At 38.9% G+C, this 19,363-nt stretch overlaps 1 protein-coding gene across 1 annotated transcript in view; it reads left to right on the top strand.

Annotated features, from left to right (window-relative positions):
- The window catches only part of LOC105553835 (microtubule-associated tumor suppressor candidate 2-like), a 366,625-nt gene extending 349,608 nt beyond the window's left edge, over positions 1-17,017 (top strand). Inside the window, exon 9 of the mRNA XM_011999993.1 lies at positions 16,754-17,017. Within this exon, the coding sequence (XP_011855383.1) occupies positions 16,754-17,017 (264 nt within the window). The remainder of the gene's footprint in view (positions 1-16,753) is intronic.
- The last annotated feature ends 2,346 nt before the right edge of the window (positions 17,018-19,363 follow it).

The following is a 19,363-nucleotide window of genomic DNA, read 5'->3' on the forward strand; positions in this document are numbered from 1 at the left end:
GATGGTTCCCTGCTACCTAGAAACACAATGATATGCCTGCATCATTTATTTTGCGTAATGTGGCATATTGCATGTTTGGGTGCACTCTTCATGTATTCTCTGAGATGATCAAGAAACCAATTTCCTGACCACAAAAGAAGGAGGGTCCCCTGGCCGTTTGAGCATTTGTATTTACTGTTTTACCCTTGAGAAATCCTTCACACTGTTTAAGCCTCAACATTTAAAAAACCAGTGAGCCCTCAGAACCAGAACAGTAGCTTGCATGCTCTGTTCATTAGTGTTTGTCATGGTTGTCTGTATTGAATCATGGAATTTGAAAGTATATTATGCCACAGAAACAGTGTCGGGTTTGGACTGTGAGAACAAGTGATATACAAATAAAAGATTAGCCAAACTACATTCTGTTTTGCATTCTAAAATTACCCCCAATTTGCCTAATAAATATGTTTTTCTCCATTGATTAGGGGCTTTATGTTTAATTCTGCTTACAGTAGCAATTGCGGTTTTCTTACAACACCAACATAGGCCATATCATGTGGACAGGAATTTCCCCTCTGCGTAGTATTGTAACACTTGGGTGGAATAAATGGAAGGGTTTGTTCCTTTATCCCAGCAGGGCAAATGGTGATTATTTAAGGCCAGTATTTCATGAAAAATTAAATTCCTTGAGATTTACATTTTATAAAGATGAACTATTGGCAGAGTAAATGTAAAATACCTGTGCCTGGCCAGCGTCCTTCCAGTCTAGAAATTGAAGTGGTTCACTCTTCCTTCGCTGACAACCATTCAGCCTCTTCGTACCTCAGTTGTATTTTCAGCCAATAAGATGTTCAGAAATCAAATGGATAGTTTGAATCTAAGGCGGATATTTAAGTCTTATACATAATCAGGATCTGAGACTCTTATTTTCGAGGCTCTTAACATATTGTTTAATTCTGCTTTTAGAAAATCTGCATTTTTTATTACAAGCTGAAAGTAATTTAAAACAGAAAAATTCACCCTGAAATCCAGTATTATTTGTACATCATAAATATAAAGTCTAAATTTATTCTTTAAATAATGAAAGATAAAAGAATATGCCTCTCTTGTAATGCAAAGACTAATGGACAATAAAACATAAATATTTATGGGTGATTATAAAGGAATGGGATTTCATTACTCCCAGGGGAAGGAGATTTGCTGTCCGTCCCTTCATAATCACAGTCATTTCCATCTGAAGCGTTCACAGGCAGTAACACAGGAAAAAATAACAGTGCTCCATTGCAGTCGCCATTAGACAACATGTGTTCTCCACTTACATGTGGGCTAAAAAAACTGCTTTAGGGTGGTAACAAAGAAAGCAGCCTGTGTATGTATCTGTCATTACTGCTTTGTGCTGACCATCAGTGACTTTGGGAAGCATTGTGGCATTTGAGGGCTATAGTATTTCCAGTTTTTTGTTAGTTTGCTGGACATATTGATCTCACTAATGATTGCTTTTGAGCAAGACAATAGGGTGTTGCTAACAGAAACAGACCTTTGGCCTTATGTGGACGTGGCCAACAAATGCTGCCTGGAAATGTAGGCTTTGTTATTTAGGATCTCAGCAATAGATTTTCTTTTTTTTTTTTTTTTTTCCTGGAAACTCTCAGCAGAGGTTTGCTTAATCCTGTTGTGGCTGTTGAGCAATTTATTTAAATATCACACATATTTTAAATTTATAATTTATTTAAACATTAAAGTACAACTGTAATAGAGACAGGTTGGCCTTGGAGTGAGCTCAACAGCCATATGTATTTATGCGTTCTCTTTATGTATTTAGTGAGTTTGAAATTTATAGTCCCAACTTGGTCATAAGGAGGATTTTGTTTTTCATTTTTTCTGTAGATAAATTCAACTTGGTCATTAAGTCACTGTTTCTGTGGATAAGAGAGAACATGATTTTGCTACTTCAAGGTAGCTCAATTTCTGCAGGGTTAAAAATGTTGTCTTTTGAGTAAGTATTCAATGAGTTCTTTTTTTTGTTTCGTTTTATTTCTATGCAGATTTCAAACTCCCTGACTGTACTGCTCTTTTTTCTCACGTTTCCTCTTCCTTGTTCCCCATTGGCTCTTGGTTAGGAGAGGGACTTATGGAGCAGCATGGTGGAGGGCAAGAGGACCTGGTTCATGTTCTGTCCTCGAGACCTCACTGCACTGAGAGATCTCATCCAGCTTAGTGTTTGGTTATCAGTCTTTATTGTCCCAGCACTCCCTACTGTGGTGTCCATCGTCTGTTCTCTTGGAGCAGGAGGTAGCTGGTACTGCTCACAGAGCCTGTCCAGGGTCTTAGTCCACTTGGGCTCCTCTAACCTTAGACTGGGTAATTTGTAAACAAAAATTTATTTCTCACAGTTCTAAAGGCTGGAAAGTCCAAGATCAAAGGCTCACTGTCTGCTTCATAACACCTCTAGCCATGTCTTCAGATAGTGGAAGGGGCAAACAAGCTCCCTCAGGCCTCTTTTATAAGCTCACTAATCCCTTTCATGAGGGCTCCACCCTCATGAAAATCACTTCCGTACAGACCACTGCTCTTAATACTATCACATTGGGGATTAGGTTTCAACATATCAATTCGGGAGCACACCAAAATTCAGACCATGATAGCAGCTCTTCATGAGGCTTGGCCATCTCCACATGTCTACCATCATTGGCACAGTAGCCTCCCTGCAACCTTCCTCCCTCCTCTCTGTGGACAGTCATCCCTGAGCTTCTGCTATGGAGTCCCCGGCAGGCATGGTGGCTCTTTACTCTCAACTATCTCTATTGCCATGGAGAGATTGCAGGGAGATTTTGAGGTTTCTTCCATGCCAGTATACCTGGACGGGGAGAGATGGGTCATCTCTTTCTAGACTTGCTCAGCCATCATTTTCACTCTCTTGATGGCCACCCATGTTGGGGCAGAAAACAGGTTGCAGGAGAACATGAGAAGTTCACTTTTAGTCTAAGATCTTACATTTGGGATATCTAATAAGCATGCAGTGGACTAGGCAGTTGCAGACCTCGTTCTAGAATTTAGGGGAGAGTTCTGGGTTGGAGATAATAATTTGGAAGTCAGTAACCTTTTAAGTCATACTTAAAGCTATGAGACTAGATAAGATCACAAAGGAAGAGAATATAGATGAAAACTAAGGAGATAAAATGGATTCATTGAAGAAAACTGAAAAGAAACTACTGGACGTAATAATAATAATAATTTAAAGAAAATTATCATAGGCCATAAGGCTCGATGGCATATTCAAGTTTTACTCACTTGTGAAAGTTGTAGGGAATAGATCCAAATGGGCAGGCATTTCTCCTTATCCCTAGACTTTCCTAATTGATCTCAGAACCCTTTTCACCAAGGCCTGGAATCCTTCACTAGTCTACACAATGCTTTCTCAGTAGATTCAAACTGGAACATGTAATGAAACTTATTTTCCAAACAGATGTAAATTTTAAGGTGAGCAAAGTAGCAATTGGTTCAAAAAAACAGGTAATCCTACTTCCTTCCTGGAAACTTCTTTAAAACACTCAGCCATGACCCACAGACTGGAATAGGTCTTCTCCAGTCAAGGACTGGATAAGTTTATCCCTTGGTACAGGACTGCCCATAGCATCGTGGAGAAGCTCCAGTGTGTGCTCAGATGAGGACCCTGAGCCACACCTTCTATGAAGGAATCTAGAGTCAAGGAAACCCACCACTGTTATCTCCCAGGATCCCTCAGATTCCCCTGTGCACTCTTGCATGCTTTCTTTTCCAGGAAGAAAGAAGTTAGAAAATTTTGAATGTGATGACCATGGCTTTTTTAGGATCCAAGGGTCTTGGCAACACATAAAATGTCAAGTCCTAGAGCTGCGTTGTTGTCTGCAGCGCCCCAGTGGTTGGCTGCGGTCCTTCATGAGAGCTCTTTCTACTCCCTTGGTTTGCTTAGATGGGCTCATATTTGTAGAATTTACAGTGAACTACTGTGCATTTGGCATATAGATCTGATCACATTGAATGCAAACAACATAAAAATTTAAAGCTTAAAATTGTTTAATTTGACTAAAGCATTTGTATTAATGAAACTCAAATTTGTTGAATTTTGTTACTTTGTCAATTTTTGTTTGGCAATACCCTACTTTCCCAAACGACCACATTGCTTTTTTTTTTTTCTCCCCAGATTTAAGGTGAATTGTAATGAATTTTTAAAAACATTTTGGAATAACCTTTGAAAATTCTAGGGGATATTCTACGAATTGTAAAACCAGAGTTAGGAATTATGTTCTAAAGCAGAGTTTTTAAACCTTAGCCCTACTAGAGCTTTGGGCAAGATAATTCTTTGCTGTCGGGGACTGTCCTGTTAACTGTAGGATGATTAGCAACATCCCTGGCCAATACCCTCAGTAGCACTTCAGCCCAGTTGTGACAGTCAAAAATATCTCCAGATACTGCCAGATGTCCCTTGGAGGAGCATAATCACTCCCAGTTAAGAATCATGGCCAAAAGGACAGAATTTTTGTAAAAAAAAAAAAAAAAAAAAAAAAAAAGCTTTTTTTTTTCTCGATAGAAGCATATTTAAGACATTCTAATTTATATGTGTAGATTTTAAGTCTCTCCAAAACCTTATCATTTTTCCTGTCTTTTGTGGGAGTATTGTGGACTTGAGGGTTTAATTGACCAAATCACGTTCGACATGAAACATGGGAAAATCTGGTGGCGTTTTAGAAGAAGATTTAGTAAGACTGTGTAAATTAAAGTGGAGCACCAGAATTTAAATAAAGTAGGGCTCAGCCACAGTAGTGGGTTTTAAGAGAGATGTGGTACAGCCACATGTGAACTCTCCAAGCAGAAGCTGGCCTTGGCTTCCTACCTACCACTGTTTAGTTACAGAAGACTGTGCTGTTGATTGAGAATCTTTACCCAGACATTCAGAAGTTTCTGTAGAGCACTTATTTGTGTCCGTTGCTTTAATGTAACATAGGCCAAAGCTCAAAACATAAAATAATAGATGGATATTGAGGACCGATTCATGAAGAGACAGTCGAATCAGTTTTATTCCACTGGAAGGAAAAGTTAACACCCAAGAGGTTGGGAAGAAAAGAAAACACATCTCTGATTATCATCCAAAAAATATCTCTGCATTAACCATATGCAGAGGACAGTTTAACCTGAGTTAATATGGTATGAGCCAAAGTAAATGTATGGAAATGGAAAGAAATTAACACACTCAAATACAAAGGGAGTTAAGATTTTAGTAGATCAATTTCTTGCCTACATTTTTTCAAAAGAGGTTTCAGGGGCAATGCCATTGGAAATACATACCAGCAACAGTGGTAATATGGAGAGATTCTTCCCTAAAGGAAAGAAAGGGATGGATGACTGAGGAGGTGTTTATACCTCCTATTCTCAGCCAACTAAATGTTAGACAATGATGCCATGTGTCCTTAACAAATAGAATTTTCTAGGGAAAAAGCACAGGAAGTAAATATATTTTTTAAGTAAATTAAAAACAAACTTTGAAAATTTGGTGATTTTTATTCTTATTCGGAAAATCTGAAAATACATTTGGTGTGCAACATTATTCTATTAGGTACACTGTTGCCTAAAATTATACTTATACTTTGTACTAGCTCATATATGTTTTCAGATTTTCTGGTTTATCTCACTTGGTCTGTGAAAACAGTTGAGCTCTTTCATTTTAAAATATCTGAAGGAATTTTTTCCTCAGAGGAGAAATTTTAAGGATAGGTTATAAATAAACTCTTTAAGAACTAGTAACAGTTGTTGTGTTCTTAGGCACCAATTCTGTGTATGCATTTGAGGTGGACAAAACTTATCCAGAAGTCAGAACATAAACTGTGTTAAGTGAAGGAAAAGCTTTGTCATTGCTAAATTTGGTTAACTACTTTGTCTTTGGCTGGTTTTCAAATGAAGATGTTCTTTAAGAAAAGAAAAGTGATTTTTAATGACTTTGAATATTTCCCTGCAAAACCCTCTTCTAAGGGGTTGAATAATTTATGCATCTTTAATATTAGAGAGGGAAGTTATTCCTTGAAGGCCAGCTGTTCATAAGCACTTTGTCATGGTTGATTGACCTCTCTAGTCAGAACAACAGGCCTGCATGAAACATGCAATTCAGTGGGTCACTTAACCCTGATACCTCCAAAGCACATAAATGGGTCATGAACACAGACATATACACAATATTAATTTTAATTGCCAAACACAAGTATCATAAAGATATAAGCAACCCTAAGATAAAGAAAAGTAGAATGTAGGGCAAAGATAGAAGCAAATTAAAAGCAAATTAATAAGTTGCAAATCTTACCTAGGCAAATCTTAATATGTTAAGGTCACTCAATTTGGAAAAGTACATGCACTTTTTCTTGGTAGAATTGGACATTTATGGGCATAGGTCGACGTCTGTCTGTACCCTCAGATAAATCTATAGCATGTGACACAGTGCTTCATTAATTTTCTATTTTCTTCAAGTTAAGGTTTATCCAAACTTATTGTTTTGCTCCAGGTCACAGGTCACTGGCTAGCCTATGAACTGGCTTCTCTTGAGTCCAGTGGCCACCTCTGGTTCAGTCATTTATGAACAGGGAGTCAGAGTTGGTTGCATGCTTATGGGATTTGGCTCTTGCAAGTGGGACAGCGCCTGTGAGAGGGTTGTCCGGGGTAGCCTCTGGCCTCATCAGTACACTCATGCCCCGTCTTCTGAAGCAAGTATCATTTTCCACAAATTGTATTCTCTTCAACATAGAAATATTCATAACAGGATTTTAAAGCCTAACTGAAAAACAACTGTATGTCCATTTGATTTTAAGTTATTGCAGAATATCCTGAAAAAAAATTTCTCTTGCCTGTGGTTGAACTCTTTCTATAGCATAGAGTTGGAAGGTGTTAAAATCTTCCAGAAGAAACAATATGGCAATTCTTTCCCTTTTCGCCATTTCAAAAGCCTTCGCGACCGAGTGTCAGGGAGAGAGCTGATAATGGGTGATGCTGTGAAACCACAGCCATATTCTGTTGATGGGCCCGGGGATCACAGTGCTACGCTGGAACATCTGTTCCTTAGTACCTACTGTGTACCCCTGTCAGCCACTGGTGGCAGCAGGTGTCCTGCCAATGTGCCTGTCATCTCCATAGGTGACAAGAGCAAATGATCTTCCTCAGGGACCTACAGAACTGACAGCCTGGCCACAGTGACATGAGGGCCGACGTGGGGGCAGCTGCTGCTTGCGTCACCACCCACCAAGGTTCCTGGGGACCCCGAGCCTGCCCATTGTCACACCGGACACCAGCCTGGGTGCAAATAGATTGCAACTGCAGAAAGCTGGTTTCCTGATGTCAGTGCTGTGAAGCTGTAGTAGGCGAAGCATTGCCATTTTTAATCACCAGAGAAATGGTTCTGGGGCAGGAGCTCCTCACTTTGCTTGCCTCAGGGTTAGGATTTAGTGGTTTTGAAGAGATTTGTTTAATATGTATGATTAATGGATCAAAACAAATGCTTACTTGGTTACCAGGGCTTTTTACTGTAATAATAAATTCATATGAGTGATTTTAATAGGTTTTCTAATAACGGATTTGAAAAGGCATTTTGAAATTTCTATTATATGTGGAGCTTTTTCAGAAATCATTATAATTTACACACTACTCTGTGTGTGTTTACTGGAGTGTTTGATCAGGACATTTTTGATAAACATTTTTTTCTTGCTGATAATAGAAAATAACTAACAGATATTCTTCTGGTATGGTTAAATATTCCTAAGAAAGTGCTCTCACATTGTATATGTTTTTATTATACTGTAATTAGTTGAGAAGGATTATAGGATTTGCTCCATTTTTCTCAGCCTCCTTTAGACCCTGCTTAAGTTAGTTAAATATGTGTACCTCTTTCTCACTTGGATGCCCCTCCCTGGTGGCTACTGTTAGAGTTATTCTTCCTAGTCCAATATCTCTGAAGAAGGTTGAGATGTCTACAGCTTGGAGTGGACTGAGCCTGAGGCTAAGTTCTAAGACAAAAACCTTGGAGTCATCCTTGATTCTCTCTCTTTCTCACACCCAGTATCCAATCCATGAGGACATGTTGACACTAACTATATTCAAAATATAGCAAAAACTTGGCTGTTCAGCCCCAGCTCTGCTTAGGCTTCTTTATTTTCATCTATACAGTCTCCACTGATGACTGGTGCTTGCAAGGGACTGTCTGTAAAATATGCTTAATGTCTATCTAAGGCATTCATAACTGCATGTGTAACATGTACGTAGTTTAGTAAAACTGTGTTGCATTACTCATCCTTAAGTCCTTCAGACCATCCCTGGCAGAATCAATCATTTCCTCCTCTGCGTCACCTTTATACCTTGTATAATACATCCCTGTTACTCATTCAGCAAACATTCCCTGAGAAACTACTATGTACTAGGTTCTTAGCTAGATTCTTAGGAGACATCAGAGAGAAAAGAGGAAAAAAAGGTTTGCCTTTGTCAAGTTTACTTTCTAGCAGAAGATGACAAATAGTAATAAATATGATAAATAAGTGCATGCTAGTGGGTGGTGATAAGTATGAAGGAAAAACTCTGAGAGTATGAGTTCAGGAATACCAGAATAAGTTGGAAACTTAAATTGGGTGAGAAGGTTGAATTAAGTGAAGATTGGAAAAGGTGAAGGAATTAAATAACATACCTGGGAACAACCACTGTGGAGGGCCCTAAGGTAGGAACAGGCTTAGTGAGTTCCAAGAGTAGCATCGAGGCGAGTGCAGCTGAAGGGGAGGGAGCAGGGGGAGAGCAGCAGGAGTTGAGTTGGCAGATGACGAGGAGGAATAATCTAGGATCTGGGAGCCACAGAAGGCACCTTGGCCTTACTCTGTGTGAAATGGGAAGCCAGTGGAAAAGTTTTGAGCAGAGTATGACAGAAGCAGCATTATGTCTTAATCGTATCCATCTCGCTGCTGTGTTCTGTAGGTTTATTGCAATAATACAGGCAAGATGTGAGGATGAATTGTACCAGGAAAGGTGCAGAGGAGGTAGTAAGGAGCAGCCAAGTTCTGGCTACAGTTTGGAGTCAGTGCCAACAGGATGTCCTGATGATTAGATGTTGGGGTGTGAGAGAGAGAGAGTCAAGGAAGTCAAGGATGATGACCAGGGTCTTGATCTGAACAGCTGAAAGGATGGAGTTGTCATCAATGGAGATGAGGAAAACAGTGGGGGGAACAGGTTATGAGATGTGTTTGTGGGTAGGGTCAAAAATCAGAAGTTCTGTTTCAAACTTGGCTAATTGGAATTATCTATTAGGCTTCCAAATGGAAATATCAAGTAAGGAATCTGGAACTCAGAGGAGAAAGTTGGAGCTAGAGATATAAAATTGAGAGCTGTGAGCAAATAGATGGAATTTAACACCGTAAGACTGGAAAGATCAACAAGAGAATGTGTATAGGAAAAGAGGATGTTCAAGGGATGAATCTTGGGGACACTCTAATGTTAAGAGGTGAGGAGAAAGAGGAAGAAAAAGCAAAGGACTCCAAGAAGGAACAAACACTGAAGTTAGAGGGAAACTAGAAGAGTATAGTGTCCTGGAAGCTAAATGAAAAAAATTATTTAAAAAGTGATCAGTTGGATCAAATCAGGTTGCTAGATTGGCCTTAAAAATAATGTTATGCATCCTTACTTTATTCATATTATCTTACTCCTAATTTTACTACAAAAAGAATTTTCCAGGTCTGTATAGAGGAAGATAGTGTCTTTTTACTACTCTTTCTTCCCCAATAGTTTGTTATAAAAATATGTAAACATAAAAAGTTAAAGTAACTGTACAGTTTTTGCCTATTTACTTACCATCTAGATTCAGCAATGAACATTGTTTCTTATTTGCTTTATAAGCCATCAAGCCATGTTATGCTTTGCACATTTTAAAGTAAGTTGCAGGCTTTACCCCTAAATACTTCAACATGTGTTATGCATATCATTATCTACAATTCAATATTTGTTTACTTGTTTTTTTAGGTAAAATTTACTGGTGGCTAAATGTAAAAATTTCAAGTATGCCATTCAGCTACCTTTGACAAATGCATGTAGTGTATAACCCAACTCCATTAATATATAAAAATTACTGTTCCCCACCCGCCCAGATGCCTCCCTTGTTTCCTCACCTTCCAAAGGCAGTCACTGTTCCACTGTTCTGATTTTTTTCACCAGAAATTAGTATAGCTTGTTCTAGAACATCATGCTCCTAGAAATCTAAAAGACCATGTTTATACTAGAGCTGTGTGCATTCCCAGTGCTATATTCATGTTCATGGAAGACCTGAGAAAGCCCCGAGTTCACACTTCTGGCCAAACTTGAAGCATTGGAAAGCAGGACGTGAAGGCTAGTGTGGAGTTGTAGACTTCTTGGCTGAGTGTTGAAGACATGCACTAACTACACACAGAGCCACTCGGCAGACTGGGAGATGTATTAGTTCCAGATATTTAAGGCAATCTGTGTCCAATCATTAGCTGTCGTGTAAGCTAATTGGGCACAGATGTTAGTGGCACACATGACAAAAAATATAGATTTTACAAAGTTAGTTTAGAAAAGTCATTGAACAAACAGCAACAGCAAACCTTGGGGAATGAGAAAATCTGATTTTCAAAATGCCAAATTATATCATTTAAAATGTCTAGTATTTTAACAAAAAATTGATGAGACATGCAAAAAATAAAGAAAGTGTGGCCAAAAAAATCATGGTGGCGGTAGGGAGACAGTCAATAGAAACTTCCTTGAGCAAGTCCATACTAGTTGGACATACAAAACAATGGCTTTAAAGCAGATGTTTTAAATATGTTCAAATAACTAAAAGAAATCCTGTATGAGAAATAAAGTATCAGAACAATGCCTCACTAAATATAAAATATCAAAAAAGATATAAAAGTTGTTTTTTTGAAAAAGGAATAGAATGGAAATTCTAGAGTTGAAAAGTACAATGACTGAAATAAGAAATTTACTAGAGGAGCTCAGCAGCAGATTTGAGCAAGCAGAAGAATCACCTAAATTGAAGATAGATCAGTTGAGATTATCCAGTTGAAGAAACACAAGGAAGAATGAAACAGATGAACAGAGCCTCAGAGGTCTATGGGACACCATCAAGCATACCAATGTATGCATAATGGGCGTCCCACAAGGAAAGGAGAAAAAGAAACAGAAAGAATGCTTGAAGAAATAAGGGTGAAAACTTCCCAATTTCGCTAAAAAACATTAATCTACACATTGTTGAAGAAGCTCAGCAAACTCTACATAGGATAAACTCAAAGAGAACCATCTTAGACACATCATAATTAAACCATGGAGATCCGAATACAAGGACAGAATGTTGAAAAGAGAAGCAATTCATCACAAGTGCAAGGGGTCCTCAGTAATGTTAACAGCTGATTTCTCCCACGAAAAATCATGAAGGCCAGAAGGCAGTGGGATGACATATTCACATTCAGAGTGCTCAAATAAAAATGTATCACTCAAGAATTCTATATCCAGCAAAGCCATCCTTTAATAATGAAGGAGAAATTAAGTATTTTCACATTAACAAAAAGTAAATCGGTCACTATCAGATATTTCCTACAAGAAATATTAAAAAGAATCCTTTAAAAAATGACAAGGAATTAATATGTCTAAGTAGAAGATATCTAACACAAAGCAGTTTGTGTTGAATATAAAGGACATTATAGAAGTTGAATAAAAAGGATGTCATAGAAAGCTAAGGCTAGGCATGGTGGCACATACCTGTAATCCCAGCACCTTGGGAGGCTGAGGTGGAAGGATTACTTGAGCATAGGAGTTTGAGACCAGCCAGGGAAACATAAAAAGACCTCATCTCTGCTAAAAGTTAAAAAAAAATTAGCTCAGGCATGGTGGCACATGCATGTAGTCCTAGCTACTTAGGAGGCTGAGATGGGAAGATTGCCTGAGCCAGGGAGATAAAGGCTGCATGTGAGCTATTATATCACCACTGCACTCCAGCCTGGGCAACTGAGTGAGACCCTGTTTCCCAAAGAATTTTTTTTAATTGTTAAAGATAGAATAACAAAATGGCAAACATAAATAATCCTATCAATAATCATTAAATGTAAATGAATTAAACAGTCCAATTAAAAAGGAAGTAAACACTGAATTGAAAATGACCCAACTATATACTATCTATAAGATACACTTTAGATCTAATGTATACATAAATAGGTAAAAGTAAAGAATGGAAAAAGTAATTCAAAAAACTTGGGAAAAATGCAAACAGTATCCAAAAGATAATTAATGTGGTCATATTAATGTCAGGCAAAATAGAGTTTAAGGCAACAATTATCATTAGAGATGAAGAAGGATAAAATAATAAAAGACCATTCTTTCAAGAATATATAACAATTATGAACATTAATCCACTTAACAACTAAGCTCCAAAATACATAAAGCAAAAATTGACATAATTGAAGGAGGAAATACAATCCAACAGTAAGAGTTGAAGATTTTACTCCACTTTCAATAATAAAGCACCTAGAACAAAGACAAACAAGGAGGTGGAAAACTTTAACAACACTATAAATCAACTAGACTTCATAGACGTCTATGGAACATTCCACTAAACAGCAACAGAACACACATTATTCTCAAGTGCACATGGAATATTCTCCAGGGCAGAGGAAAATGTTAGATTATAAAGTCAGCCTCAATGAATTTAAAGGGATTAAAATTTTGCAAAGTGTACTAGTCAATGACTGGAATAAAATTAGGAATCAATAAGTGAAAGAAATTTGGGAAATTTACAAATATATGGAAATTTAACACATTTCTAAATAACCATGGGGTCAAAGAAAAAATCACAAGGGAAAAATTAGAAAATATTTTGAGATGAATTAAAAATGAAAACGCAACATACTAAAGCTTATGTGATACAGCTAAATCCGTGCTTAGAGGGATATACCTGTGAATGCAAATATACCTGTGAATGCAAATATTAAAATATAAAAAAAAATCAAATCAGTAACTTTTCACACTTAGAAATCAGAAAAAAAAAGTGCAAACAAAATCCAAAGCAAGTAGAAGGAGGGAAACACGATTAGAGAGAAAATAAATGAAATAGAGAATAGAAAAACATTATAGAAAATAAAACCAAAAGTTGGTTCTTAGCAAAGATCAAAATAGACAAACTATTAGCTTGACAGACCAAGAGAAATTAAAGACTCAAATGACTAAAATCAGGTGTGAAGAGGGACATTACTACTGACCTTAGAGATATAGGAAGGGTTATAAAGGAATACTTTGATCAATTGTATACAAAGAAATTAGGTGAGTAAAGTGGATAAATTACTAGAAAGAAAACTGCTTTGAGCATTAAATGAGATGTTTATAAAGCTGTCATTTTAGGTTCTGCCCCATAGTTTGTCTTTTATTTCATTTCTGTACATGTATGGCACATGGCAAAATACTTTGCATTCCAGAATGACTCCTTATTTGTCATTCTCTTATCACTTGATTTTTTCTTATTTCCTACCACATGAGGTCAAAATTATTTCTCATTAACAGACACTCCCCAGGATAATTTCAGCCACACCTTCTTATCCAACCTGATGTCCTCATTGCCTCAGAACACACACCCAATACAGAGGTCCAGACAGCTTCCTTACTGTCCCATAAACACTCTGTGTTGATTTCTGGTCCCCTGTCTTCATTCATAATGTGTTCCTTACCCAGACCTCTCCCATCTGTTCCCAAAGTACATCTGTCTTGTTTCAACAATGAAACAACATGGAAAGGTCTTGACGGCAGAGATCACTTCCACATTTCCCCATGGAAGCTACCGGGACCTTGGCTCCTAGCCTGACTGCGCATCACCTGGAGAATTTTCACAAATTATGAATTATTGATTTTTTTACCTCCCAGGAATACAGATCTGGTAGGGCTGTTAGGGATCAGGAATCTGTAATTTTATCAAACATCTTGATAACCCAGGTGTATCTTCTGTAGGACTGAACTTAATGTTGCGGCAACAAGGAGAAATGGAGTAAACACTAAGAGGGTGGTCAGCTTTTCAGACATGGGAACCGAGGTTCATAGAAATGAAGTGATTCTGTGGCAAATGAGTGGGAAATTATAAATCGGTCCCTGGGTGAAATGATTTAAATATAAATTATACTACTTGGGAAGATACACATCTTGGAGCTCATTTGGCCTGGTAGGCATGTTATATGAATGAGTCCGAAATGGCCTCCACATATCAATCCCTGAATTGTTTATTTCTTACATAGCTGACTGAGATCCATTAGCTCGAAAGCCTGCAAGCGCCATACTCAAATGTTTTCACATCCAAATCATTTTAAACATAGTTTAAGCAGAGTTTTAGCCATTTTGAGCCTACCGATTTGCATACACCCAAAACTCTATCCAACATCTATAATCATACGTAAGGTAAGCCCCAGGCCTAGAAGACCCTCAGGCCACTGCTGTGCTTCAGGGATCTCTGACCAGAGACTCCTTGCTCTGCTGCTGAGTAACACTGACGTCACATAGAAACATACGTATATAAGCTTCCCCTCCCAGTCCCTTCTTTCCCAGGTGTTCCCTTGCCTACCTCCCCTTCTGAGTAGCCTCTGGTCAGTCACGTGCAGTGAGGGACTCCACCTGCACGCAAACCTGTCAGAGCCTTATCCAGTACAGCCTTGTGTGTGTTGCTGCCATTTCATGGTCGTAACTTTTGTCCTTGATCAATTCCTAAATTCTTCAGACTCCCTACACAGGTACCATAGGGTAGATGAACAACATGTAGAGTCTGAAAGTCAGAAACGATGAGAATGGGGAGCACCAGTGACTGGGATAAGAAGTAGATCAGCAGTGACCCTGGGGAAGCCCCTCTGTGTCCAGCAGGGCAGAGCTCAGGAATTGGGGTTCCTCGAATTGCCAGAGTCCCTCACAGAAGCCTGAGTTACTTGTCTATTCTGTAAAGTATGTATTGATCTCATCTCTAGAAGGTGTGGCACACAGGAAGAGAGGGAAGAGAATATTCAGGACTTTCGCAAACATTAGGTTCAGGAATTCATACTTGTGAACTTTTAGAAAGTACCTTCAGGGGGTAGAAAACAAAAATTAATTTCTTTTGTTACAGACATATTTTTTGTTCCTAAGGAAGAGGCAGTTATAATGTTTAATATTTATCTTACATCACGGAGTGATATGCTTCCGTGCGTTCTCATAACAGCTCTTTGTGTTATCCTCACAGTATTAGGACTGTAAAGCTACCTTTGCTTTAGTTAAGCTGTTAAAACTGGTAATATCCACCTAATATAAAAATAATGTTCTCTAGTTCAGGCAAAGGGACTTTAAAAAAAAGAAATGAACCAGAAAAAAAGACACTTTCACCTCTAATTATGCAATTTGCCAATGTACTTGACTAATCTCTTGCTCTTTTATACTGTTCTGCCATGTTTTTTTTTGTTTTTTCTACTTCATTTACTTGAAATACAATTTATTGCCCATTGAACTAAACTAGGAAACTCCATCTCACAGCCAAGGTGGACTTTAAGAAGTTACTCTTATGGCCTCAAAGTTTCTTCCATGATAAACCTTTGGAAGGTCCACCTGTTTTGTTTTTCTCCATTGTTATGGACGAATATGTGTCCCTCCACCCCCAAATGTATACATTGAAGCATTAGCCCCCAATAGGATAATATTCGGAGGTGGGGCGTTTGGGAAATAATTAGGTTTAAATTAGGAGGTCATGAGGGTAGAGCTCCCACAGTGAGATTAGTGTCCTTAGGAGAAGAAGTGATAATAGAGTGAGTGCTCTTCCCTTCAGCCATATGAGGACATAGTGAAAAGGTGGCTAGGCTGTCTGCCAGCAAGAAGACCCTCTCTAGAATTCAAATCTGCCAGCACCTTGATCTTGGACTTCCCAGCCTCCAGAACTGTGAGAAATAAATGTCTATTGTTTAAACTACCCAGTCTGTAGTATTTTGTACCCATATATAAGATACCCATGTACTCTAGTAAAAATAAAAATAACATAGCTGATACCTAACACTTACATGGCACTTGGGTACTAACAGCTTTTCATATATTAACTCAATCCTTGAGTTAAGCACTGTTTTAATCCCATGATTGAGACGGGAAACTGAGGCAAAGAAAACTTAGGACACCTGCCCATATTTATAAAGCTGACAAGTGGTGGAGCTGGGGTGCACACCCAGGTCGCCTGGTTCTGGAACTGGTGGCCCACATGCTCAGCCACCTCTGCTAAGTCCCATGCTATGGAGGTGGTTGGGAACCTCGCACGCCTCCAGATTGGTTTGGCCTCGTGTGGCCTTGGCAGTGGTGCCCAGGGAAGCTCAGGAGCCTGTGGTGGTAGGCACAGGTGAATGCAGGGAGCAACACTGTGTTAGTTAGGTGTGGTGTACTGACTGAACTGCATAGAGACTAGGCGTACTCAGCATTTTTCCTAATTATAGGATTGTAATTCTCAAGCTAGAGCATTGCATATATATAACTTAGTCTCTTTCAGTACTTTCCAGGCGGGATGATGGTATTCTGGTCCTCTGTCAACAGAGGGCTGCTTCCAGGTCTACTAGACGGTGAACCTCGGCCACCAGTTGGCCTCACATTCACTGGGACCTACATTACCATAATAGTGAACTTGGACAACTGTGTGTTTTTCCCTTTCAACCCAAGCACGTGATTTACCCTGAGAAGATGTAGTGGCTTGCCCACATTGGCATGCTCATTATAAGAGAGCCTTTTTGGGAATCCTGTGTAGAGAAGCGAGTGGCGTTCCCTTACAGCTGCCGCACAGCTGTATGGGGGAAGCCCAGGAGGTTTGGCCATGGCTTTGTCAGATATACCTCTCAGTCACATTCTCCAGAGCCTCATAACGCTTCAGTTTGCCCAGATTATATTCAGTTTTAGCCATGCCGCCCTTGGAGATTCAGAAATCAAGTCTGAGTTTGAGGCTGTCTTCATTGAAAGGAATGGAAATGGGAAAATGGCAGAATTTCAGTCTCTTAGTGACTTCAACATTTGATCACTGGCACTAGAATTTCTGAGATACCTTTTTTTTTTTTTTTTTTTTAACATAATTGGTTTGCAGGAAAACTGATACAGGAGGAGAATTACAATTGCTATAAAAACAATGATGAGAAGCAGTTGTGCAGTCAGACAGGCAATAATGAAAGCAGATGCCAGAGCTTGTCTCCCTGGGCTCCACATAACTGAGATTCTGACATCCTGGCAACTGGATGTGTGCCTTGTGTGCTCTGTGTTCTTGGAGCTCTTTTGCCATGTTTGTGAAGGAGAGCCACCAAAGTGCAAAGATGGGCTGGGGAACGTGGGGGACTGGGCTTCTGTGTCCAGGAGACCATCTGGGGCCAGATCAAGCCAGCACTGAATCCCCCCGGCCTCCTGCCAGATGCTGACTCCTGGAGATCTTGGGTGTGAAACAGACTGTCAGCCCACCATTCCCTGGCTCGTGACAGCCTTCGTCATCCACCCAAGAAGAAAAATAAATAACTCAAGGCATTTCCCTGAGTGTCTCTCCCACTATTTTGGATGGCTAAGATTATATAGTAGTTGGTAATAACTGTGAAATTACACAATCGTCAATTTCTCTACCTTCTTCTTTACCACAGTAAAGTCTCCATTTACTGTGTAAAATCAGACTTTGTACAGCACCTGTAAAAAGACATTTGTCAGAGATGTGGTGACTACAAGGCAGTGAGTTATTTCCCAAGTGGGAGATGAACCTTGGAAAAGATGAACAGTATTGAAGTCCGTAAGGATGTCATAAATCTCAAAATTTACTTTGTGCTGAAATATTTTATTACAGCATTGATGGTACATGGGCAAAATTTATTGAGTGGTAAATCATTCAAATTAAGTAATTCCAGTTTGTGTGTATACTGTTAAACTTCATCCAGGTCTTAAATATTTTGGTTAGATTTTCTGAGACTTTTTTGGATTAGAATTTAGGGAGGACATGTTTTGGAAAAGGTCTGGGTTACTAAGTATACAGAATACTAGATATGTGACTGTGTTCAAAGTGTGAAACGTCTTTGTTCACCAAATGTTCTCAATCGTATGTGGAAGCTAAAGAAAAGTTGATCTCCTAGAAGTGAAAAGTAGAACAGGAGATACTAGAGGCTGAGAAGAGTCGGTGAAAGAGGATAGGGAGAGATTTATTAAAGGACACAAATTATAACTAGAGAGGAGGAATAAGTTCTAGTGTTCTATAGCACTGAACAATTAATATAGTTAATAACATATGGTTTCAAATAGCTAGAAGGAGGATAGTAAATGTTCCCAACGCAAAGAAATGATAAATGCTTGAGATGATATATATGCTAATTACCCTAAGATGAAACACCACTATGTACCCCATAAATATGTCATCATTAGGTATCAATTAAAAATATTTCTTAAAGTTAAAAAAAACTTAACGATTCGCCTAAAAAAAGAAATCTGTTTGTTAAAAATGCTATCTAGGCTACTCTTCTCATAATCCACTTGAAATTTCAGTAATTTATTTTTAAACCCAAACCTGTGTATTATCTCTTCCAAGGCCACGATCAGGCTGCCTACATTGTACCTGGGAACAGCACTGTATGGTTCAAGTTTGTTAATTTAGGTCCAGAGTGGATGAAAAGCAGGGATGGTAAGTTATAATGTAAGAGAGTAACAGTTGGATGCCTGGGGGGTGGGTGGGGGGTTGAAGGGGAGGACTCAAAGAATGCATTTTGTATTTTCATCCAAGATTAACTCTGGGGAGACTGAGTCGATATCATACATTTACATTTTAGGTCAATGAGCAAAATGTTGAAAGACGATCATTTCCATCCTCTAACTGCAGAAATGCTATTAATATATACCTTGATGTTCTCTCTGTGGTCACTACACAGTGCAGGAGCTGGTGGGAGAGTGACCTCCCACTTTCTGACTACACTTCTCTTTTTCTTATACAGCGAGATTGGAGTGCTGAACCAGTGAGGGAGGATTCGAAAGGGGGAAAGTAGTAGTAAATATAGAGCACACCATTCAGCTCAGTGACTCTTAAGAACTACAGTAGCCAGTACATCACAGTCCTTCCAGCTCATGTTGAAAGATGCACAGAGTGTCAAGCACCAAAAGAAAGGAAAGCCAGAGGCCCCGTGGAGACCAAGGGAAGGGCGCCCCGCGCAGCCTGGGCCAGTCAGGAAGTCATCCTGGTGAAGCTGAGACCAGGGTTGTTGTTAGAAGAGTGTTTCATGAAGGGAAACAATCTCAGCAGTAACACAGAAGCAAAAACCCGTGTGATGTGTGTAAGAGACAAAAAGAAGTTGGTATTTCTGGGAGCAGTAAATGATGGGGGGAAACTGGAGAATGAGGCTATATTCAG

Source organism: Mandrillus leucophaeus, unplaced genomic scaffold (genome assembly GCF_000951045.1).
Source record: "Mandrillus leucophaeus isolate KB7577 unplaced genomic scaffold, Mleu.le_1.0 Scaffold61, whole genome shotgun sequence".
Lineage (NCBI taxonomy): Eukaryota > Metazoa > Chordata > Mammalia > Primates > Cercopithecidae > Mandrillus > Mandrillus leucophaeus.